The 24,272-nt window shown below is 43.3% G+C and overlaps 7 protein-coding genes across 7 annotated transcripts; 3 read left to right on the top strand and 4 right to left on the bottom strand.

The window, feature by feature from the left end:
* Nucleotides 1–339: 339 nt before the first annotated feature.
* Nucleotides 340–2,201, bottom strand: K450DRAFT_173818 (uncharacterized protein; the record flags this gene model as incomplete). Its single annotated transcript, XM_051584186.1, has 5 exons — nt 340–505; nt 574–653; nt 719–991; nt 1,059–1,466; nt 1,566–2,201. 5 exons carry the CDS (start codon nt 2,199–2,201, stop codon nt 340–342), a joined length of 1,563 nt encoding a protein of 520 aa, XP_051445334.1.
* A 3,740-nt stretch (nt 2,202–5,941) lies between these two features.
* Nucleotides 5,942–9,434, top strand: K450DRAFT_238009 (uncharacterized protein). Its single transcript, XM_051588515.1, has 9 exons — nt 5,942–6,013; nt 6,070–6,182; nt 6,249–6,460; nt 6,540–6,912; nt 6,978–7,226; nt 7,294–7,826; nt 7,893–8,185; nt 8,248–8,672; nt 8,738–9,434. Exons 1-9 carry the CDS (start codon nt 5,954–5,956, stop codon nt 8,940–8,942), a joined length of 2,463 nt encoding a protein of 820 aa, XP_051445333.1. The 5' UTR covers nt 5,942–5,953; the 3' UTR covers nt 8,943–9,434.
* K450DRAFT_265563 (uncharacterized protein) lies at nt 9,311–11,946 on the top strand (the record flags this gene model as incomplete). The annotated part of the gene is made up of 9 exons (XM_051592796.1): nt 9,311–9,384; nt 9,467–9,636; nt 9,712–9,827; nt 9,909–10,095; nt 10,175–10,801; nt 10,879–11,051; nt 11,143–11,303; nt 11,375–11,606; nt 11,677–11,946. 9 exons carry the CDS (start codon nt 9,311–9,313, stop codon nt 11,944–11,946), a joined length of 2,010 nt encoding a protein of 669 aa, XP_051445332.1.
* Nucleotides 11,947–12,510: 564 nt separating this feature from the next.
* On the top strand, nt 12,511–15,366 carry K450DRAFT_198709 (uncharacterized protein; the record flags this gene model as incomplete). The annotated part of the gene is made up of 8 exons (XM_051584582.1): nt 12,511–13,005; nt 13,041–13,157; nt 13,224–13,531; nt 13,608–13,701; nt 13,768–13,963; nt 14,041–14,085; nt 14,176–14,624; nt 14,707–15,366. 8 exons carry the CDS (start codon nt 12,511–12,513, stop codon nt 15,364–15,366), a joined length of 2,364 nt encoding a protein of 787 aa, XP_051445331.1.
* A 146-nt stretch (nt 15,367–15,512) lies between these two features.
* On the bottom strand, nt 15,513–17,076 carry K450DRAFT_237997 (uncharacterized protein). Its single transcript, XM_051588514.1, has one exon. The coding sequence runs from the start codon at nt 16,681–16,683 to the stop codon at nt 15,784–15,786; it is 900 nt and encodes a 299-aa protein (XP_051445330.1). The 5' UTR covers nt 16,684–17,076; the 3' UTR covers nt 15,513–15,783.
* A 148-nt stretch (nt 17,077–17,224) lies between these two features.
* On the bottom strand, nt 17,225–18,320 carry K450DRAFT_237993 (uncharacterized protein). The gene is made up of 3 exons (XM_051588513.1): nt 18,109–18,320; nt 17,688–17,912; nt 17,225–17,621 (listed from the first exon to the last, which is right to left on the bottom strand). The coding sequence occupies exons 1-3, from the start codon at nt 18,272–18,274 to the stop codon at nt 17,512–17,514; spliced, it is 501 nt and encodes a 166-aa protein (XP_051445329.1). The 5' UTR covers nt 18,275–18,320; the 3' UTR covers nt 17,225–17,511.
* Nucleotides 18,321–18,441: 121 nt separating this feature from the next.
* K450DRAFT_237985 (uncharacterized protein) lies at nt 18,442–24,272 on the bottom strand. Its single transcript, XM_051588512.1, has 15 exons — nt 23,947–24,272; nt 23,582–23,788; nt 23,248–23,512; nt 21,877–23,164; nt 21,578–21,799; nt 21,244–21,496; nt 20,932–21,170; nt 20,473–20,848; nt 20,190–20,404; nt 19,988–20,119; nt 19,817–19,917; nt 19,546–19,750; nt 19,041–19,480; nt 18,855–18,971; nt 18,442–18,790 (listed from the first exon to the last, which is right to left on the bottom strand). The coding sequence occupies exons 1-15, from the start codon at nt 24,188–24,190 to the stop codon at nt 18,541–18,543; spliced, it is 4,554 nt and encodes a 1,517-aa protein (XP_051445328.1). The 5' UTR covers nt 24,191–24,272; the 3' UTR covers nt 18,442–18,540.

The raw sequence follows: 24,272 nt of genomic DNA, 5'->3' as shown, positions 1-24,272 counted from the left end.
GCCACCGCGAAAATGATGTGGCACGGCAATCTCCAATTTGTCATCAATCTCAGACATTTTCATGGACCCCTCGGCAAAGTCAGTGGTATCACCAAGTCTTTTTTTAAAAGCAACAATCAACAATTAGACTTGTTAAAAGCATTTGATGGAATAATAAGAATGTTACAACGGAAAGCTGACAAAAATGAAAAGAATGAAGAGCAAATTGGTGGGAGAAAGTTGTGTTATACCAGGTGAACAAGAGAGAAAAAAAGGGCAGTATGATATGATAAATCAGATAAATCAATGCGTATAAAAAAAAGAGAGATTAAGCGTTAAATGTAATGATGTGCCGATTAGTTAGGACCAGTGATAATGTGGTCCTATTACCATTTGTAAGTTAGATGCTGGAGTGTGGGGGTTCATGAATGGATGATGCCGACTTACCTGGAATACAAAATTAGGATCCATTTGACAGAAAGGATGACTTAACAATACCGTAGCAGTTGGTCGCAACGCTGGTTCACTAATAAAAAAATTTTCAGTTAGCTAAACTTAATAACTTTGATATATGGCATTGAGGTGTTCACTCACATTATGAAGCACAGACGGAGGAAATCCTTTCCTTCTTCTGACATATTTTCGGGTATAGGCGGTGATTTACATGTTCCAATCTAGTATAGATGTGAATACAATGGGTGACAAAGGGATAAATAGTCATGCGTGTATGCCAACTTACACTGTATACAGCTGCTAGGGCAGTCATGTCCAGCCATGGTCGTTTACCAGTATACATTTCAATGACCGTACAGCCTAAACTCCAGATGTCGACCTTTGCACTATAAGGCTCATTTTTGACCACTTCAGGAGCCATCCAAAAGATGGATCCTTGCAAAGACATCTTGGAATTTTGGTCATAGACTTCATCCTGGTCATTCAATTTGGACAGTCCGAAATCCGATATTTTGCAAGTACCGTCTTCCTGTACAAGAATGTTGCCACCTTTGATATCCTAGAGAGATGACAAAGATGAATACCCCATTATAGCGTCTAGAACAAACCAAACATCCACCACTTACTCTATGTAAAATATGCTTGTTGTGCAAATATTTCAAACCTTGTAGAATTTGCCGCGTAAAGTGTCTAACCAGAGGTTCTTTGAACGGACCAAATTTGGTCAGACAGCTAGTAATACTGCCACCAGCGACATACTCGAGGAAAATATTGAGGTGTCCCTCAGCCTCGTTACTGTCGTATCCAAGATATTGCACAATATTCTCGTGATCCAACCCTTCAAGCAAGGAAATTTCGTGATACAGAGCTTCTATAGAGGCTCGTTGATGCTCATTCATCAAATCAGATTTGGTGGTAGGAATTTCAACTTGCTTAACAGCAATGACTTCGACAGGTTCGGCATTCAAGTTGACGGCGTGATACACTCGTCCAAATGAACCCTTGCCGATAAGTTTACCCATCATGTAGTGAATCTTCGTGGGTGCTACAGATAACAACAGAGAAATTAGATACTACGATGGCATATTTGTACACAACAACTGTGTGTCCTACATACCTGGAAGATTGGTAACCTCTGTCTTCTCTTCCTTGATTGGAGTGGCTGCCTGATCGATGGACATGCCAGGCTTGACCTGCACAACCTTTTGACCCCACATCTTTGTACTTTTCCTTCGTAAAATATTGTTGGCGCGAAGTACATTATGCGCTTGTTGCCATCTATTTGGCTTATGGGTTTCTTGAATTTTGATACGAACAGATTTGCGAGACACAAGGTTAGCTCCGCCACGACGATTATTTGTTGAAGATGGTGGTGCTGGTGCATCAACAATAATCTCACGATCGAGATTCTGCTCATCGAAGTATCTATCTGGATTCTGAGCAATGACTTCCAAGGGAGGGCGTTCACCCCAGAATTCATTTTCATTGGTCGGTGGAGGCCTCAAATGGCCCTCGGACCGATCAGGTTGGAAAGGATCATACGTTGTAGCTGATGATTCGGATGAGGAGCTTCGTCTGGCTTGACGTGTTGGCGTTGACGATCCCAAGTAGGGTGATTGTCTAGGTGAATAGTCCCTCTTCGATGTTTCCGATTGGACGGACGTGTTGGCTACAATCGAAGGAATCTGGATCTGCAGTTTCTTATCCTTTCGTGGACTCTTCAACGATAAACTTTCCACAGCCGCCTCTACCGTTGACGACTGCTCCATTCCATTAGCAGATAATCCATTGCCATTCATCGTTGCGTTCATACCGCCAGCAGACATGGGGAATATTTCATCATCTGAGCGCTTGTCCGAGTAGGATGAAGAGGGAGGAGTCGCCCAGAAGCTGACTGGTTTGCCTGGTGTTGGTGGACCATCCATTGGCCTTGGAGAATCACCCGACCCACTCCTAGTGCCAAGTGATGAAGGCTCGCTTGACGGTGGTGTAGCCCACAGAGATGTACTGACAGACTTTTTGGGTTGAATAGCCCATAAGGATGGTGTAGGTACGGAGGGCGATTTAGCGGAGTTGACATAATTATCAGAGTTGGTTCGTTGATGCGCCCCATTAGGAGAGCTTGGGCTGATGGCCCACAGCTCATTGCTCGAAATTGCGAATTGTCCGCCAACGGGGCTTGCTATAATGTCTTGATTTGCTTGAGAAGTCAGTGCTCTGACCAATATCCGATTGGACGCACTTCTATCTGCCATCCGGCATAGGTGGGTAAGTTCTGCATCAGATAAGGGTGAATCTACAATTGAATATTCATTAGTCATAATTATGTGCAAATTTTTCCACAAGATGTTAGTTCGAAAAAAAATCCACATACCCGGGTATGGTCCATTTTCATGAATATATTCAAAAGGTCCTTCCATTGGATTGATGTTTAGCCTTGCAAGTATAGCTTCTTTGATAGTAACCGGATCAAGCAAATCATTGACTATTAGACTGAACCATGTGTCCGCATCAGTAGTGACTTGTATCCGTCGCTCCAGTGACTTCTCCTGCTAAAGTTACGATATCCTAGAGTTTAAAAAAGGCGATGCTTTCTACCTTCACTCTCAATAACACCATAAATAACTTACCTGTTGAGGTACAGGACGTCGAACTTGACGATATTTTAACCTATCCATCCAATCCGGCGGACTCGTATGGCTGCTAGCTCCAAATTGGTTTATGGATCGTTCATCTGGGTTGGTGAAGGCTGAATTGTTATTTTCCGCCATGTTATATGATCCCCCTCCGAGCAGATGTTGTAAATTTCGAGCTGCAGCGCGTTCTATAGTGTCGGGTACACGGCGTTGTGGGAGATTGTAATTGAGTTTTTCCAGAAAATGGTGTATATGTTGAGGTGTTGAGGTCGTTCGCTCCGGTATATAGTCTTTTATACGATTAAAATCGGGATCTGCAGAGTCTGCCCTCCCAAATGTTCGTGGGGCATACTGACGAGGGCTAGTTGCATTTTGAGACGAAGAGATAGTGGGCGGGAACGTTGTATTAACTTTGTGGTTGGTTGGGCGTTGACGAAGCGTTTGAGAGCCAGCATATCCATAGGGGTCGTGCGATATTGGGAATTCAGGAGAACTGTTGGATCTGGAGGTTTCAAACTCATTGTAGGACATGTTCCTAGTTGAAGTTGGCGAACCTCGAGATTGATACTGTCCTGTCGTCGAAAGGTTTTCGGCCTTTAACATATGTCAGTCTCATGCCATTGAGAAAATCAAACATTTTGAATCAGTATTAGCTCTCTACTCACAGACATATTGCTGGTGTCGCTATGTAATATGGATTTGATGCTATAAAGTAACTTTCGTTTGTCACCTAACGAAAGCCTTAAACCAGAGCTGGCGAGTTCCTGGAGGTCGGCTATCGACAAGGAGAAGAATCGTTTTCCGCAAATGCCTTTCTCTGTAAAGTGCATCAAGCTATGTTAGTAGGATCCTCAAATTTCCAGTAATAAAAGGTTCGCATAGCAGCTGTGCTGGGATTATACGGTACAGGGACCGTGACCATTTACCTTCGAAAATTGGAGACACTTGGGACCAACCATTGGCATCGAGCCAAAGTGTCACACGGGCTTGCGTATATTCTGCCATCTGGTCTTCAAGACAAGTAGGATGAGCGGGCAAATGAGGTAGCTCCTTCATGTTGCCATTTTCATGCATCATCCAAGGTTCCTACAACACCGCAGAGGACCTCTCGTTTCAAAATTTACCTTGCCCGCAGGGCGCTATCCAATCATACGCCGTTTTAAACCATGAGCCAATGGCTGTGTTCGTTTATCTGCTTGAAATTGGTGGCGCCCTGAAAATCTTATGCTCAATGACCCTCGCCATACACATCATGCTGTCACCTGCAGCATCGACGTCTTCAATAAACCCTTCGAAAGTACTTGTTCATTCATTAAGGAGGTAGATCGTTTTCATGCATGGCCTCGTGGTCATTATCCCCCTTCCTTTCCAGCTCTCGTTGCGGCTTATATCCCAGATAATCCCTTGACATGAAACGGTTCAGGTGATATTGGATGTTTTGGAACTGTCTGATGTGACAAAACAAGATCAGCTTAAAGCACCAGTAGCTATTTTGCATAAATACAGGGCTAATGTGTAATATTCGCCTCAGTTCTTTTTTAACATAATCATAAGTCTGCAGGTTTATTTGCCCTTGATACTGTGTGCAAATCCTAGGTAACATCCACTCTGATGAGTTTAATGGTAGCCACAGTAAATACTAGTCTATGGGTTGATGGCTGTAACTTTTATCGGTTGGTATGCCCTCTGGATTTAAGTTATACTTTGAACACAATAGTGGCAATCACTCAGAATGTTACACTGAACACACGTCAAAGCTGACCTAGAACCGCTGACGGTAACTTTATTCATTCCAACCAAGAGAAGAGAAAATTGATAAGCGTAATGTCTCATCATGCAGCTGTATTAAAACGAACCTCCACATCACTCAGCCTCCGCCACAAGGATCAGTGTATCAGATTAAGCCCCACAGAAACGTGAGAAGGAAGGAAAATGGTCACTTGGAAACATAGAGGTCTTGAGCACAGTTGTATAATACCCCCTAATCTTATGGCATGGCATTTAACTTGATAGTATAATAGCTCTCGGTCCATTTCGATTTCATTATTGCCATCGATTGCAGCAACCGCAAGGTGGAACAACAAGGACGCACGTGAGGATTTATGATTTGATAGCCCAAGGTTTTGGAAAATCCTCGAGGATGATGTTGCCTGCCAAACAGTGCTTTTAATCAAGGTTTTTTAAGATATCAACAGCGATACTGAACGCCGATCTTTTTGTGGCGGTTGTCGGGATCTGCTAAGCTTTGGTGATCGTGTGCCTTAGCTATTAGCTTTATTTTGGAGGTGCCAAAAATCTTCAACATTGCCGTAGTGAAGCACACACAATGGTTTGCTATGGTTAAAAAATGATTTATTGCAGCTTGTAGAGTTGCTGCTTTCATGCATGGAAAGGGTGTATCCAGCTTTATGTCCGCTCTAGCTTGTTAACTTTCAATGATGTCAAAACAGCCTGTCGTTGGATGACCTCTTTGCCCATGAAACGACAAGAAAAAAAATGAAATAAATAGTGTTAATGACTATGTTAGTTTGAGACAGTTATACGATCTCAAGTGAAGAAGTTGTGATCGGTGGACTTTGATTATGCCTTTGCTATATCTCTTGTCAATGCTGCCTTGCAATCATTTGTAGAGAGCAATAATTTATTCATAAGATTCTTTTCATTTCCAAATGAAAGATGTGCAAAAGGTCTCTGACATACCGTTGTTGCTCAATACAATAGTCATATTATAAGGGTGACTGGAAAGCAGCCTGCTCAATGAAACAAATTTTTGTCACAAAAAAATAGGCGACACTGGTACGCGAAGTGTGACTGTCCGTAAAAAAAATACATATCAATTTCAGGACGCGTCAGTTGGTGTTCTCAAAGTGAATCAAACCCTTACCATGGCAGAACAAACTCCTGACGAAATTAGCCAAGCTTTCGTCGATTTCTTGGAAGATGAGGTGATTATTCTTATAATGTCATTGCAGTCGATAAGCCATTCACACTTTTTCTGCAGTCGCAAGAGCACAACTACAAAGCCATCATCGGCTCTGTCATTGACAGTAAGCAACGCAGACTAATTGTCAGCGTAGATCATTTGCGACGATACGATGAGAACTTTACAGAAAGGTGAGTTAAGTCGACGAAAGTAGGTATATCAAGATAAATTACTGACCAGCTCTATACAACCGAAAGACTCTTCGCTCGTCCTGGTTACTACCTGCCTAGTATGGACAAGGCGCTTCAGGATATGATCAAAAGTGTGAGACCCGATGCTCCATCACAGGAAGAGAGTCCTTTCTATATTGGTTTCCGTGGTAGCTTCGGAGAAAACCATGTTAGTCCAAGAACGATTCGAGCAAAACACGTTGGCAAGCTCATTTGTTTAGAGGGTATTGTCACCAAATGTAAGTAATGGGCAGGGAGGAATTACAGTAAGACGTATCAGAAAGTGCATTGTTGTTGACATTTTGCTTCAAATGTTAGGCTCTCTGGTTCGACCTAAGGTGGTTAAATCCATTCACTACGCCGACAAATCTGGTATTCACTACGCACGCGAATATCGTGATAGCACAACCTTAGGCAATGTTATCCCCACTGGTTCAGTCTACCCTACAGAAGACCCCGAAGGAAATCCGCTCAGTACAGAGTTTGGATACTGCGTGTATCGTGATCATCAAGTTATCAGCATTCAGGAAATGCCTGAGAGAGCTCCTGCTGGTCAATTGCCTAGATCCATTGATGTTGTACTTGATGACGATTTGGTCGACAAGATGAAGCCAGGAGATCGTGTTAGCATTGTTGGTATTTACACATCTCTTGGAAACAGAAATGCAAACCAAACCAGCGCCAACTTCAGGTAAGAGCAGCAACGGTTCCATTATCTTTGGGTGACTTTTGCTAAGAATGCCTGCGTGATTTTAGAACGGTCATCCTTTGCAACAACATCAATCTTCTCAGCACTAAGGCTGACGGTGGCATCTCTTCGCCCATCATCACTGATAAAGATATTGCCAACATCAATATGATATCTAAGCAAAAAAATGTGTTCGATCAACTATCACAATCTCTAGCACCCTCTATTTGGGGCCATGACTACATCAAGAAGGCTGTTTTGCTAATGCTCTTGGGAGGCATGGAAAAGAATTTGGACAACGGTACTCATATCAGAGGGTATGTCACTGTTATTGTATGGTCAATGTTAATATGGTCATTCGCTAAACGTCGATTCTACCCATAGAGATATCAATATGATGATGGTTGGAGATCCATCAACGGCAAAGTCACAGATCCTTCGATTTGTACTCAACATTGCTCCACTTGCCATCGCAACAACTGGTAGAGGTTCATCAGGTGTCGGTTTAACGGCTGCTGTTACAACAGACAAAGAAACTGGAGATCGACGACTTGAAGCTGGTGCTATGGTCCTTGCTGATCGCGGTGTTGTCTGCATTGATGAGTTCGACAAAATGAGTGAAGTTGATCGTGTTGCCATTCACGAAGTTATGGAACAGCAAACTGTTACTGTTGCGAAGGCCGGTATTCATACTTCTTTGAACGCTCGCTGCAGTGTTATTGCTGCTGCCAATCCTGTTTACGGCCAATACGACTTGACAAAGGATCCCGCCAAGAATATTGCACTGCCTGATTCCCTTCTATCTCGTTTCGATTTGCTGTTTGTCGTAGTTGACGATATCGAAGACAATCGAGACAGAATGATTTCCGAGCATGTTTTGAATATGCACCGTTACATTCCCCCCGGTGTAGAAGAAGGTAAATTACTCGATCTTCATTTTGACATGCATTCAACGTTGATATGGCTCTAACGCATCCTTGCAGGTGGTCCTATTCCCGAGCGAAGCGTTGATAACCTTGCTGTTGGTGAAACCGAAGAGGAAGACACAGAGGAAAAGGAGACCGGTATTTATGAGAAGTTCAATTCATTCCTGCATGCAGGCATGGCCGCATCTTCGACTACAACTCCCAAGGTCATCAGAAACAGCTTCATTAAGAAGTATATATACTATGCCAAAAACAGAGTCAAGCCTACTTTGAGCAAACGGGCAACTGAATTCATTGTAAACGAGTATACTTCACTAAGAAACGACAAGGAGGATGATCATAGAAAGAAGGTAAAGGATTGATTGTGTATTGTCATATTTGCCAGGATGATTTTCTAAAGAATCCATTTTAGACCACCCCGGTTACTGCTCGTACGCTCGAAACTCTCATTCGTTTGGCGACAGCTCACGCTAAATGCCGTCTTAGCCAAAAGGTTGAAGAAAAGGATGCCAAGGCTGCTTCTGATATATTGAGATTTGCCATGTTCAAAGAGGTTATTGATAAAAACGAGCAAGCTAAGCGACGGAAAGTTATGGCTTCAGATTCTGAAGACGAAAATAGCGAGGAAGAATCGGATAACGATACCTATGTTGCACGCCCATCGAGATCAAGAAGCGCTCACTCTCAAACTCCACGACGATCCACTCAGCCACGCTCATCTACGGTCGACGACGCATCACAAACCTCCCTTGCTGGCATGCAGTATTTGGATGTCTCGTCGTCATCTGCAGCCATGGACGAAGATGTTGATATGGATGCCGATGCATCATCTTCCAGGTAAGAAAGCAACATAGGACTCGGGAATTTGATATTGTGGCCATACTTACATCTTCCATTTTCAGACTACAACTCTTCCGTCAACGAATCAGTAAGTTGCGAAGCGAAAACTACTTCTTCGAGGATAAATGTGAAATCGATGCTCTGTATGCTGGCATCAATCAAGGCATCTCTGAGCCATTCTCACAGCAAGAAGCCGAGCAGTTCCTGGAAACTATGGCAATAGATAATCAACTCATGTATAGTGACGGCACAGTGTACATGATTTAAGCCAACATTCATATTTAACAATAATAATCCATTTGTGCCATTACAATTCATTTCAAAACTTCGACTGTGTATCTGTTTATGTACTTAAGAAAAGAAAGAATGAGTAATTATTGTTGACGCGGTTGAAAGTGTCGATGGAAAGCTGTGTTATCAGACATTTCCCTCTCCGTTGGCATAGGAGTAATATGTTTCGCTCAACTCGTTTAGTCAAAGGCCCGCCAAATCGATGGGAAAGAGCAGTCTCTCGCAGCTGCCAAAAAAAGCGCCAAATGATTTCCCAACCCACGGTATTCGTTTCTCATTCTTCTGCAATGTCACAAACTGTCCCCACATTCCAAGAAGAAATAGAGCCCGGTAGGTTCTTGACCATGCCAGAGGATGGTAGTGGTGTCGCTGTCATAGACCCTTGGTTAGAGCCCTTCAAACCAGCGCTACAGTCCAGGTAAGCGACATAGCAATAGATCGTTAACCTATACCAAGATCTCGAAGTAAGACCCTAAATACTTCGTTTCACCTCACTCCAGATACAAGCGATTCCAGTCATGGGTAGCAAAGATCAATGAATCTGGTAATGGATACGACAACTTCACCAAGGGATACGAGTACTTTGGATTCAACGTCCAACCAGACAACTCGATTACGTATCGTGAATGGGCCCCCAACGCAACAAGCGCGAGTCTGATTGGAGAATTCAGTAAGCAATCTATTAATCAGTGCATACGATGTTTGCTTGAAAAGAAGTGGAATTTTTGAGCCTTATTTGATCTAGACAATTGGCAGCATGACGCACATCCTATGAAAAAGGACGACTTCGGAGTTTTCCATTTGTCCATTCCGCCTACTGCCGACGGTAAACCAGCTATACCGCACAATTCCAAAGTGAAGGTAACTGGAAAGCCTGAATTATTCTTAATTTTAAGCGATGTCATCGGCATGATACTGAACACATCAATTATGGTATTGTAGATATCAATGAAAATCCCACAATCAAACGATCGTATCGATCGCTTACCGGCTTGGATAACGCGAGTCACACAAGATCTTAACGTGAGCCCGATTTATGACGCTGTCTTCTGGAACCCTCCTCAAAAGTATGTGTTCAAGAACTCTAGGCCCAAGAAGCCAACTAGTGTTAAGGTGTATGAAGCTCATGGTAAGAAAAAATGACCGGGCGGTGACATGCTGAACAATACAGAATCAACTTACTAATTTTTGGGATGATGTATCAATAGTCGGTATCTCATCTCAAGAACCCAGAGTGGGTACCTACAAAGAGTTTACAAGCAATATCTTGCCTCGAATTGCTCATTTGGGATACAACACCATTCAGCTAATGGCTGTTATGGAGCATGCTTACTATGCATCCTTTGGATACCAAGTTACTTCTTACTTTGCTGCTTCGTCTCGCTACGGTACCCCTGAAGATTTGATGGAGCTTATAGACACAGCTCACGGCTACGGAATCACAGTGTTGCTGGATGTAGTCCATTCTCATGCTTGCAAGAATGTGTTGGATGGATTGAATGAATTCGATGGCACCGATCACTGTTATTTCCATGAAGGAGCCCGTGGTCGTCATGAGCTTTGGGATTCACGCTTATTCAACTACGGTGCTTTTGAACCTTTACGCTTCCTCATGTCCAATCTTCGCTATTGGATGGATTGTTACCAGTTCGACGGGTTCCGTTTTGATGGTGTCACCAGCATGCTCTACAAGCACCATGGCTTGTCTTATGGTTTCTCAGGCGGTTATCATGAATACTTTAACGAAGGCGTTGATGAAGAGGCCGTGACTTATCTTATGCTTGCGAACGACTTTTTGAACAAGCAATATCCAGATGTCATTACTATCGCTGAAGGTACGGTTTGAATTTAATTATGGTACTATCGCCATAGGATATTTGTCGACTCACAATTCAACTTATTTGGATTACAGACGTATCTGGTATGCCGGCGCTGTGCAGACCTGTACGAGAGGGTGGTATTGGCTTCGACTATCGTCTTGCTATGGCTGTTCCAGACACATGGATTAAGATGCTAAAGGAGCAGAATGATGACGAATGGGAGATGGGCAATATTGTTTATGTGCTGACAAATAGAAGACATCTGGTAAGCCAAAGTCTTAATGCTTACAGACTGCAAGATGTCTGTTCAAAATATATACTGTTGGTGGTACTCATTTCTTTAAATTCTCTTGTAGGAAAAAAATATCGCATATGCAGAATCGCACGATCAAGCTCTCGTAGGAGACAAGACGCTTGCTTTCTGGCTAATGGATAAAGAAATGTATACAAACATGAGTGATCTCACTCCTCTGACCTCGATCATCGATCGTGGTATGGCACTTCACAAGATGATCCGGTAAAGGCAGCCACATCCTGTTTATATCCCTCATTTTTTTTTTTATCGAAACTGACCACTCCACTCTCTAGATTCATTACTCATGCTCTTGGAGGAGAAGGTTATTTGAACTTTGAAGGCAATGAATTCGGTCATCCTGAATGGCTTGATTTCCCTCGCGCTGGAAACAACGCAAGTTTCCATTACGCACGTAGACAGTGGAATGTAGTGGATGATAAGTTATTGCGTTACAAATATCTCAACGAGTGGGACAGAGCTATGCAAGTAGCCGAGTCGCACTATCATTGGCTCAGTTCTCCCCAGGTAAAATATGCCGACCTTCATAATATCGGTTCCCACACTCTATCGTACTGATAGACCTCTATGATTCTAGGCATTCGTGTCGCGTAAACACGAAGGGGACAAAATCATCGCATTTGAGAGAGCTGGACTTATATTTATCTTCAACTTCCATGCTACCCAATCCTTTTCAGATTATTGCATTGGAACTCATAATCCTGGCGAATACCGTGTAGTCCTGGATAGCGACGATAAAAAATTCCTCGGACATGGCCGCATTCAACATAACACAAGCTATTTCACCAATCCTGGACACTACGATGGTTGTGACCATCATTTGAAGGTAAAAATTCCAGAAAGATAAGCTTGGTGGCCTTAGTGTGTGAAATGCAAATGATTTTCCATCGTATCATTTCTTCGCCGCTTGTACCTTGGTTAACGAGATTTTTATGTGCAGGTATATATTCCTTCTCGTACCGTCATTGCTCTTCGCTCCAAGGACAGTTTGGAGTGGACCCAGGACAATATGGAAGTGCCTTATCAATATGGTTCAAATTAAAGTCGTTTTGTAAAGACATGTGCATGTGGGGGAGAGGCGTCACATGGCCCTCTACCCCGCATTTTTGGTAATAAAATCTTGTTTGAACCCTCATTCCTTTACTTTGACTTTACATTGGTCATGACATCTACCGCACCCGACTCCATTCCACTGGTCATTCTCGAAAACAAAGTTCTCTTGCCCTTTGTTGTGACTAAAGTTATCGTTCGAGGTAGAGAGGCCAGTACTTTAACTAGGAAAATCCAAACATGGCAAGACAGGCGTCAGGACGCATATATAGGTTGCGTACCGCTAATGAATTCAACTTCTGGTAGAAGTGATCCTTCTGCTGTGGAAGACGGTCCGAGTGAACCGTCCACCGCTCCTCAAATGCCAATGCCTCCTCAAAGTGGGTCGACAGACCGATCAACTCCGTCCGACAGTCTGTTTCAGTTTGGCTGTTTGGCCAAGGTCTTGCGAGTAGAACGAGTCGGCTTTGGAGGCTACGCTATCTTTGCTGAAGGAGTATCAAGGTTTCGAGTGCAGGCCATGCTTCAGGATAAACCACATCTTCTAGCCAAGGTAGAACATTTTGTGGAACAGGTGGAGGATGTGAATTCCCGAGATGGTGACCTGCTTACACAAATCACCGCTTTCCGAGAACTAAGCAAATCCTTCATATCAAAAATGCGAGACCTGCAACTCCCAGACCCTCTCATTGCACAACTCTCAAAGCTTATGGATAATTCTAAATCTGGCGTTTTGGCAAATATACTCGTGAGTGTCATCGAGACCACCTACGAAGAAAAACTCGAATATCTCTCGACAACCACTTTGAAAGCCCGACTGATCATGGCAAATGAATGGATGACTCGCCAGCTTCATGTAAGTTTTAAAAGCTGTAACAGGTTGGGATATAGGATATGAATGACTGGCTAATGAAGTGCTTAAAGGTTCTCAAAATATCGCAACAAATCCATAGCAACATTGAAGGAAAGCTGAGCAAGAAGCAACGTGAGTACTATCTACGACAACAGGTAAGAGACATAGGCGACTGGGAATGCTTTGCACTAGTCCTTTTACTAATACATCTATTTTAATAGCTCAATGCTATCAAAACTGAACTTGGGGAGAAAGATGAGCAAACGCAAGGCGGGAGTGCTGGTAGTGCCGAGGATGAAGAGATGTCTGAACTGAAGCGCCGAATTATAGCTGCTCGGATGCCAAAAGAAGCTGAAGCTGTTGCCATGCGAGAGTTTAAACGTTTGAAAAAACTCCATCCTTCTTCCGCAGAGTGGTCGGTGTCCAGAACATATCTGGATGTTGTAGCTGATCTTCCTTGGTCTAAGCACACACAAGATGTACTGGATATAAGTAAAGCCCGCTCTCAGCTAGATGGCGATCACTTTGGGTAAGTACCGGCATATTTCACCTTTATTGCTTGAAAAAAAGAACAACCCCTAATTGATACAATGGAAAACAATTAGCCTGGATAATGTCAAGCGTCGAGTGCTAGAATATCTTTCAGTCATCAAGGTGAAAGGTGACCTTAAAGCCCCCATCATCTGCTTCGTTGGCCCTGTAAGTGCTATGCAATTCAAAAGTACTTGGTGGTCAATATATGCTAAATTATGTTTCATTATGCAGCCTGGTGTCGGAAAAACATCCCTTGGAAAATCGATAGCATCTGCTATGCATCGTGAATTTCATCGCATATCCTTGGGTGGCGTTCGAGACGAAGCGGACATTCGCGGACATCGTAGAACTTACGTTGGAGCACTTCCTGGGCTGATTATGCATGGAATGCGAAAAGCTTCTGTCAATAATCCAGTCATATTATTAGGTATGGTTTACACGCTTGTGGTGGATATGCATTAATATCACGGGATTCATAGGTGCTAACACCATCCATCTCAATAGATGAAATTGATAAAACAGTGCAATCGTCTTACTATGGTGATCCATGTGAGTGATAGTGGCCAGCGACTTTTTGTAATTGGCGCTTATGTTAATTTGCGTGTATTAATCTGTTCTAACTCTCCATTTCTCTTACAGCGGCTGCTCTGCTTGAAGTTCTTGATCCTGAACAAAACAATACGTTTACGGACCACTACGTCAACATGCCTTTCGATCTTTCCAAAGTCTTGTTCATTGCTACTGCAAACAGCGTAGACACTATACCCGCACCTTTGCTAGATCGCATGGAGGTCATTCAAATCCCAGGATATACCTTTGAAGAAAAGCTGCATATTGCTAGACAGCATTTGCTGCCAAAGCAGATCAAAGCACATGGACTAGAGGTCGATCAAGTCCAAATTTCCGATGAGACACTATTGAAGCTGGCTGAAAACTATACCCGAGAAAGTGGTGTGCGCAACTTCGAAAGAAAGATAGCTAGCGTAGTACGCGCCAAATGTGTCGAATGGGCAGAATTTAAGGAATCTGGAAACATAGACAACTACAACCAACATGTTACTGAAAAAGACTTGGAAACGATTTTAGGGGTAAGTTCTAATTTATAGTCAGTTCTAGGTCTTTTGGATCTCTTTTTTTTTTTAACCTAATCACCCGCCGTCTTTACACCAGCTTCAAACATACGAAAAGGAAATCGCCCAGAACGATGCTGAGGCTGGCGTGGTCACCGGATTGGCTTACTCTGGAAGTGGCAATGGTGATATTCTCATGATTGAAGCGACTTATATGCCAGGCGACGGCAAGCTACAGCTGACTGGATCGTTAGGAGACGTCATTCGAGAGTCTGCCCAAATTGCTTTGACGTGGGTGAAGGCGCAGGCTTATGAACTCAAGCTAACACGTTCACCAAACGTTAATTTGGTAGAACATCGTGATGTTCATATCCACTTTCCCGCTGGAGCGGTGGCAAAGGATGGACCTTCAGCTGGCATTGCCCTGGCAACTTCCATTGTGTCTTTATTCTCTGGCAAACGGGTTCCAACTACCACTGCTATGACCGGCGAGATATCATTGCGCGGACGTGTGCTGCCTGTTGGTGGCATCAAGGAGAAAGTCTTGGCGGCCCATCGAGCAGGCATCAAGACGATCATTTTACCTGCGCGGAACCGAAAGGACGTTACAGGCGACGTGCCAGAGACCATCCGAAATAGTATTGAGTTTGTCTATGTACAGACCATCAGTGATGTACTGCAAGCTGCTCTCATTATTGACGAACGTGGCATGGAAGTTTCGTCCCACTGGATTCCCAGCCGTCTCGAGAGCCACCTGTAAGACTCACCAATAGGTGCCTTCAACCTTATTTTGGGATTTTCTCATGAGGCTTATACCATATAAGGCGAGATGAGATAGATGGTAGAGGCTATTAGTCAAGATAAAGCAAAAAGATAAAGTTGTCATTTTCTTTCCATGTTTTCAAGTCTGCCTTCGTGAGTGAGGGAAAATATATTTATTGCAAGGTACTACTACTCATTGGTGCAATTTTCTTTTTACCTCCGGCCATCCTTGTGGTTCGGGACTTCAAAAAATAAGTTTTGGGGATAGAATTCAGAGAAAAAAATAAGTGCATTGTTGTTGTTTGGATATGTGTGATTTAGGAAAGACCGTATAAATTATAAAGAATATACGATGCGCGTGCAGTTGGTTAAGAAAAGAAAGAGAGAAAAAAGTTCATAATAAAAAGTATGTACATCATGAAAGAATGCTATCAAAAAGTCCGTGGCCAATGATGCTCTCAATATGGCCTTTGAGACAGACAGACTTGACAAAATCTCGAACTCCATCGGTGGAAGCCCCAGCAATGCGAACTAGAACACCATTTGGAATAGGCTGCATGTTCCACCGCAAACGGGGATCATTCGTATTTGGGAGAGCACGAATGGCGGTAACACCAGCTTGCAAGGAGTCAGTCGCATCTGGGCTAGCGATGACGATCAAAGTGGCAAAGCATTGAGGCCCTCTGCTTCCTGGAAGTGGGTCTGTAATCAACATGTTGTCTCGTACTATAGGAGTGTGGTCCATAAAGATATCCAGTTGGCTTGAATGCCACATATCATCTCTTGAAATGGCCGTCCGCCAATCAAGTAAAACCAGTTGTGACGTGGCTCGGCCTTCGCTTTGTAAGTAATAGGATTGATGGGAAAAATGAGAAGCATCTCTGAAATGAGTGGCTGAGGGCAAGACAATAAGGGTTGATGTGGGGGTGAGAGTTGCCTTGATAGTTTGTGATGAACCTTTGAGATTGAAAGTTTCAATATCGGCATCATTTGCCTCTGTGGCATCCAGTGGTGGAGATGGTGGAGGTGCAGCAGTGCTAGTACATCCACTAGGTTTATTGCTTCCCCTTGTCAGTAGCAACAAATTGGTATTCTCTTGAAGTTCGACGTTGATGTCCAAATGATCTCCAGAAGTGGTGCCGTTGCTCAACATATGGGCTACTGCGATCTTTTCATGATGTCCCTTTGAAGGTACGAATTTGAGTGGATATTGCGCGGTTATCCTTGAAAACTTTGTTTTGCTTCCATAATTGTGGCAGACGATAGAACCTTTGCCAGGTGAGCTATGGTGAGTAGCTTGAGCTAAGACAGACATGGTCAAAAAGAAAAAAGGATGAAAGAGGTGTGGAACAAGAGCTATAAAAAGAGGGGTAGAAAAATTCCCACATTGCACTCAGGTAAGCCAATTTTCACAGGCAGTCACGCAATAGTACACGGTCTAGTTTCCGTTTTAGTCAGTACATGGTATATCCAATTGGCTCTGTCATACCCTGGGGGTCACTTATTCCACCGTTCTTTCTTTTGCCATACGCTCTTAAGCTCAATCGACTTTTCATCCACTTTTGCAAGTGCTGCCACCCACTTATCTACGCAGAAAAAAACGTCGTGTGTTTCAAAGTGATCTCATCGCCTGTAGGAGTTTGGCAAAAAGTCATTTAGCGTATACTATATTTTTTAAAGGCCCGTTGCCAGCTATGGTAGGTGTATATACATATTACCTTGACGATTGTTTTTAACGACAAACAAACACTATGTAAAGAGCGCAAGGAGAATGAGCCATTCGATAGCATTACAAATTTCAAAGGTTCCCAATGCTGAATGTTACTAGGATTTGATGAAACTGAGACAACGGCGATCTGAGCTTGGCAAGTAACCAGTCAACACTGGATTGGATATTTCAGATGCCGCTATGACTCGACCGTTTGGCTTTTAAAAAAACACGGTGAACCATCAAAGTTATTACATACCAAGTTCAAATAAAAAGCTTCACGCAGGGTCTACCGATGGCATTGCAAGTCCGATATCATTCCTTTCTTTTTTATGGCATTTATCTTTTCGAGATGGGGGTTTATACAAAGCGTTCGCTGGACTGATTGAGCAAAGCGTAATTACGAAATAGCAAACAAAATATCAAACGCTCTATCTATTTGGTCTTGATGTTTCTCAGCTTTCCTGCAGAGTACTTGAAGTTGTCAGCATACGACTTCTTAATAAACTTGACCTCCTTGGGTTCTTGGACATAGTAGTTCCATCCTAATCAAAATAGCCATTAGTCACTAATACCATCCACCCACCCATTTTGAAGCCACCTGAACTTACCTTGCTTTTCGGCAAATGAGATAGCTTGATCTTTCTCAGCGAACTTCATGGTCAAGGCCTGTTGGTAATCGGAACTGGAGGCCCATCCAATAAGAGGGTTTTCCCAGCGTGCACCGTCGGGCAAGATATCGAAATCAATCTTCCAGAGTTTGGCACCTTGCTTGCCGGATTGAGTTGCGGTTCTAGCTGGGCGGTAGATACGAACAGTGCGCTCACGAAGGGCCTCTGTAACCGAGCAAAATAAGATGGTAGGTTGTTGTGGATGGTTGTAATGAAAATGCGATAACCATGTCAATGCCATTCGAGGAACATATAAAAAAAACAAAAGCGAATTCAAGATGAAACGAAAGAGTATTGCGTTATTATTCTGGTAAACAATATCTTCGTATCTCTGTTGGTTAGTTCTTCAAACAATACTGACCAGGTGCTCCAGAGACGGCATCAGCGGGATAAACATCTGTATCAATGGTACCATGTTGAATCTCTTTGCCGGATGACGCGAAACGGCGAGCAACAGTGCTGACGGTTGCCAACTTCATTCCGTTGCGCATTGAAGGTGCAGCGGTCTTAACAATAAGTGATGCCATGGCGACTTTGTAGTAAGCGAGTCAGGAATCCTATGTTTCGTTTCCAGGTTGCTTGATGGTAGAGACCGCCTAGGCAAAAATCGGGGGTGATGACATCACCCAGTCAAAGCCACAATGCTTGCCTGGCCATTGAGCAAAAATTTCCACCATGCAGCGTAACGCTTTTTCTCCTCAAACGACTTAAATGTGCATTATAATATATTCATTCTCTACAGGGGAGCGTAGTATTGGAACAAAAATAGGGAGAAGGGTTAAGGAAATCTATTCTATTGGATAGAAATGATTTGTGGAAGGGTTGGTAGCTGTATATGAGGTACACTGTCTAAATCAGGCGTACCATCCTCGGTCAAATTTTGTACGGATAAGCGCCATCGATTAACATCGTAAATACCGGCTTGTTGGAAACAAGCATGTGCTGTTAGTTCTACGGTTTCGTTTGGCTTCAAGGTGTTGTTTTGCAGTGTTGATCCCGACCAGTGAAATTGATTGAGGCCCTGTGCTGGTTTGACCGCCGCACTAGTACGAGAAAGAAACGTCAATTAAATCATTCACTGTTTCGTACACCTCATCGCAAACCTACCCTTTGCCAGATTGTAAAGATTGCCAATCAGTCGATGAAAGCAGCTCTAAAGTGTACACAACCGTTTTACTCCAAGAACAGTTCTTCAGTAATACTGTAATAGGGATGGTGACCAGGCTGCAAAACCATACCGGGTCAGATGAACGGATTTCTTTTTGAAACAGAATGAATACAAGAGACACTCACCCTTCCTGAATAAAGTCGTGTTTGTGATAGTCATGGCACTTCACCATAATTTTGACTGGACTCTCATCCTTGAAAGCTCGGTTTCGTGTCAAGCTGTTGACAAGTTGTAACCGCTCTTTAGCAGTCGCTTCAAACATTACACGAGGCGTCGGTTTAGATAGTAGCTTTCCTTGGAATGGGTTCTGCGGAACAGCCAGATTAATGCCTATAATATAGTGATGACCTCTTCGGATAGGCACAGCTGAATCCACTCGTTTAGGAATCTCCCAGAACAGTGAGAGGTCAATGTCATTGGTTTCGTACATTGTAAATGTCGTTTTCTGTTGCTTGCTTAAAATACTAGGAAATTGAGTGGCAAGGGTATTGGTACGCCATAGCATACGCGATGTGGAAGAGAAACTGTGGAGAGGTTCAACATCATAAGGTATCAATTGTTTTCTCTGAGAAACATTGTTAGGAAAAAATGCGATCAAGTTGATGAACTGGGCAGGACGCAGTAACTTACAAACGACAAATTTGTAACGTGCAAATCCACTGGTGGTGGGTGCTCATTTTTCTGGCTATTTGTTAGTAAGCCTTCGAGGGCATTTGATGTCCAACGCTCTGGAGAGATGGCTTCGGCATTTTCAGAATGGCTAGCACGATGGATTTTGTAGTATGTGAAGGTGGTTTGTCGAGGTGGGATGAATGCTTTGGATTGCATATCGTCGCTACATGCGTAACGTTAATCTACTTGTTCTTTCTAAACGTTCAGTTTTATGGGTTTTGTAACTTACCTTGAATCCAAATCGATATTCAAAGGTGTGATGGTCCAGCCTGGGCTAGCAGCTGTAAGTTGGTTGAGCTGGAATTCAGCTACGGTTTGCAAGTTTTCAGTCTAATGAAGAGAAACAGAAGAAGTCAATTGAATGAATCTCATTATGGATATGCAGTGGACATAGTCTTACCTCAATACCAAGGATGAACTCATTAAGTGACTTTGTACTGGGTCTTGTAAACGCATTAATCTTCAGAGATGGTAGAACCTGAGTGCTAATAGTATATCGTAAATTACGATGGGCAATGGCTTTGTTTTCGTTCTTCAGATATATGGGTTAGTCACTGTTCATCGATTGCCCATTGCATCACCTGCAAGGATCCTCAACTTACCACCGACTGATATGTGAATAAAAATTTGTGAAGATGTTTGCCAATACGATCGCCACGTATCCATAAAGGTATTAAAGTGGTGGTGCCAGGCTCCAATATACGAGCACCGTTATCGTTAGCAGGAAGTTCGATTGGTAATACACTTGTATTATACAACTCATTGCGCTGTTGGCTTAGGACTTGCTCAGTCCTTGCTTCAGTGGTATCGCTTGACACTAAGTTAGGGTATAACATATTAGTATAGTAGATCACATCAGAATGAATAGAAACTGGGGTAACGTACTATAGACATCCTTGTCGCTATCTGAACTGGGGCCGATGGAAAAGAAGCACGGGTGACTAGTCATAACTCGTAGAGCAGTCAAGCCGACATTACCCTTGTTGCTGATCTCAAGCATGATCTGACACACTTCTCCGGAAAGAAGTAGCTCTGGACATTTGTGGAAAGCAACATCCAATAACGGCATTGGCGAAGTAACATGAATATCCAACGATTTGTCTGGGCCATAAAACGTCCCCATTTGATGCTCCTTTGTATCATTAAGTCGTCTTCCTTTCTTCTCAAACTTGTGGAACGTGTGTACAAGATTGTTGAGGGTATAGTGGAGGCCGACAATGCGGATGGACCCTTCCTTCCTTGGTATGACTCCAAGAGTAATCTAAAGTTTGGGCGGGCGATAGTAAGTAAACATTGTCATGAAAAAAAAAAAAGCATGTTTTTCAAATAATAAGAAACACAGACCGTTCTCCTCTCAAGAGGTTCTAAAACCAATTCGTCTATCTTCTGTAGCTCAAAGGATTCGAACGCATACATGTCTGTTTCCTTGTCGTGAGCGCCAAAAATCATATCGTGAGAAAAGGAAGATTCGTCTTCGGCAGAGGAAACCTCAGCATCAGTGGACATGCACCCGAGCATGATGTCGGAAAATGAGATAGAAATTTGAAGTGGGTTAAACAAATGAATGTGGACTGTTGCTGGTTCTATATGTTATCCAAAAAGCAATACATTACTACCAAGAACAATACCGTTACTCGCAAATTTCGTAAAACCTACCACCAACGGCACAGACAAGTCTTGCATCGTCATGCTGTCGAAGAGCCAGCGCCTTTCGTCGTCCGGTAATAACACCAGCCGATATATCCTCGTCCAACATATCTTTTTCCATGCTCAACCAAACATCTTCATTTTCGCTCGATTCTTGTTCATTGGAAAGGCCAACGCGCACGCTTCTATCATCGAATACTGGTAGAGGTAGGCCATCCAAAGATTGTACTAGTGGGTCGATTCCAACTTGCGCTGCATATTGCTATAACATAATCACAGGAGAGATTAGAACACTTTTGTACATCGTCAATCGAAAAGATGATCAAATCCTGACCAACCCTACCTTGTAAATAAATAAGAATTCTCTTAGATAAGCGACTTGTTGAGCAGGAGGTTGCTGGCTGTTCTTCAAGAGTTTGGTAAAGTAGCTAACAGCAGTCTCAAGGTCACCCAAGTGGAATGCATGCTTTCCTAGAGCAAAATTAATGTGATCTTCAGCAAGAGTCCAACCATGGTCGGCGAACATTTTGTATGACAGAGTGTAACAACGGAAAGCATGCTGACGCTAATTGGGGACGATCATCATGTCAGTTCAAGTTGTATCAGTAACGAAAACATCACTACGATAGTAAACACACTCACTTGCACCGCTTTTCCAAATCGATGGCCAGCCATTATCAAGTGGAACCCATACTTTCGAACCATAGGCCGAGGTGTTCGTAAAAAGCAATGTGCCGCTTGTTCCAGGAACAATGCACTACGCAAATCCGAATCCTCACCAGTCATCCTCACCAATGCAGTTGGTACCTCTCTCCACATTCTTCTTGATTTGAGTAATTCATAATAGATGACAGTGGAACGAGTGGCAAAGAATGATGACATGCAACGTGTCAGATATTGCTGTACGGCCTTCTCATAAGCTTGATCAACCTCGTTCTTGCTAGGTAATGGCTGGTTGGCCAAAAGCAAGCAGGTACCGATCATTTCTTGTACACCTGCATGATGTTTCCAAGCTTTGTCTGTAGCATAATCTCGCTTCACAGCCTCGTAAATATTGAGGGCAAACTTGTAGTCGCGTAGCATAAAAGCAAAATCAGCAAGTTTTCGCATCTGAGCCTCTGGAGCATTATGAGGATATATGGTCACAGTCGTTGTTCCAATAGGTATGTTAGGCCCAAATGCAGGTATAGATTGAACAGAGTGTGGGTTTGGCGACCGAGCTGAAGATCCAAACAATCGCCTGCTAGCGCCGAAAAAGCGGCCACTAAGTCCTCTTCGAGCAGCAGCAACTTGTTCATTCCACAATTGCATGTTCCTTTCCATGAACGGAATCAAGCTCTGTACAACCATCTCTCGGACAAACACTTTGATTCCCATAATATCTTCAGTCGTCAAGTACTTTCCATAATCTAGATCTGGAGGCGAGCTATCGGTAGTGATCAAACCAAGGCCTTGTAAGCTTTGAGAGATGGGTGTGTTCCATACTTCACTTCCAGTCCCTGCTTGTTCAAAGGAACTGAACTCTGTACTAGGGGTTTGCGGGCCAGATTGGAGTGGAGCATGAACGTTGTGAGCAACCTGGGCAAGATTGGACGAGACTGATGTAGAACGAGATAAGTTTGGCACGGAAGGAGATGAAGGAGCTGATGGAATGTTGGCTGGCGTGAAGACAGTATCTTGTGACTGAGGAACCCCCTCTGAATAGGCACGAAGTCGGGATTCAATGTCATACTTTTCGGTCAAGAAATCTGACCATATTTGTTGTCGAGCGGCATATTCGACGGTTTGCTGTGGTGGTGCGTCTTGATTGAAGGTATGTTCACCGGATAACAAATCGCCGGTAGGTACATCTCGAGGTCGTGTATTGAGTTTCAATAAATGGCAATGCAATCCAAATTGTCTTTTCATTTTATCAAGCACCTCATTAGAGCTAAACATAGCAGGATTGAGAATATCAGTACGAAAACCAACATTTCTGTGACAACAAACAAAGCAAGTCTCCTATCCACTTACGTATCAATACTGGCTACATGTCCATCATGGATCAGGACATAGTACCGTAAGATATTTGGGTCTATGAATCCTCGCTCCGAGCCAGGCACAATGCTGTGTGAATCAACCAGCTCCATCATAGTCGCCATCGGGTCAGGGGTAGATGAGCTGACAGCATATACGATAGCGACTGGATGGTCAAACGTCTCATGCTCGGAGATTCCCTTGATCGAAAGAATAAGGTGTCTAAATTCAGCGTACCAAGGCGTCATTTCATCCATGTTTTCTAGCAACATAAAACGACGTAAGCTTTACTCAACCCAACTTTTCCAGTAACAGACTTAAGATTGCTTACTTCCAAGATAGTCGTCTCCAATATCTGCTGCCTTTTCAATGTTCTTAAGGTCCTGATCCATAACTCCTGTTGTACAATTCTTGACATAATCATCAATGACTCTGAATACTGCTCTATGATCTTTGGCGCCAAGATTATTGAAGTCTTCAAATCGAATATTAAAGTTTTCTATCGGATTCGGCAATCCTTGAGAGTCTCTCGGAGATACTGTTGGAAAAAATTCAAAATGATGAGAATAAGTTCAGATGGTGCTTGCATTGCAAAGAGCGGGGTAGTTGAAGGTGTTATGTAAAACTTATTCGAGCCTATCTAAGGTCGCTAATACTGAGGTGAGGGAATAGCAGAGACAAGACAATGGACATTACCTCTGCCTTCAATGAGATCACCAAAAGGTTGTATTAGATCTATAAACGTTCCCAGATTGTTGGCTTTGGCTGCATCGTTTGCATCTGAACTGGCAGCAACGGCTACTACAGGACAAAACGATCGCGAAATGGTGTCGCGCGGAGTCTGCTGAAACAGCGATGGCGACATGGTGGGTGATCTCGAAATAGGAACAGGGGATCCTGGGGGAAGACCTGGAAGAGGTCTACTGCCAGCGTCTGTCATGGAGCCGTCGTTAACCTTTCAGCTGGGTGTGCAACTTCACAAGTCAGCGAAAGTGCGGACGATGTAAGGCCACCTTTAAAAG

This window comes from Umbelopsis ramanniana (genome assembly GCF_025399195.1).
Source record: "Umbelopsis ramanniana AG unplaced genomic scaffold K450scaffold_22, whole genome shotgun sequence".
Lineage (NCBI taxonomy): Eukaryota > Fungi > Mucoromycota > Umbelopsidomycetes > Umbelopsidales > Umbelopsidaceae > Umbelopsis > Umbelopsis ramanniana.
Note: the sequence above shows the minus strand (reverse complement) of the source record. Positions and strands in the feature narration are given on the sequence as shown.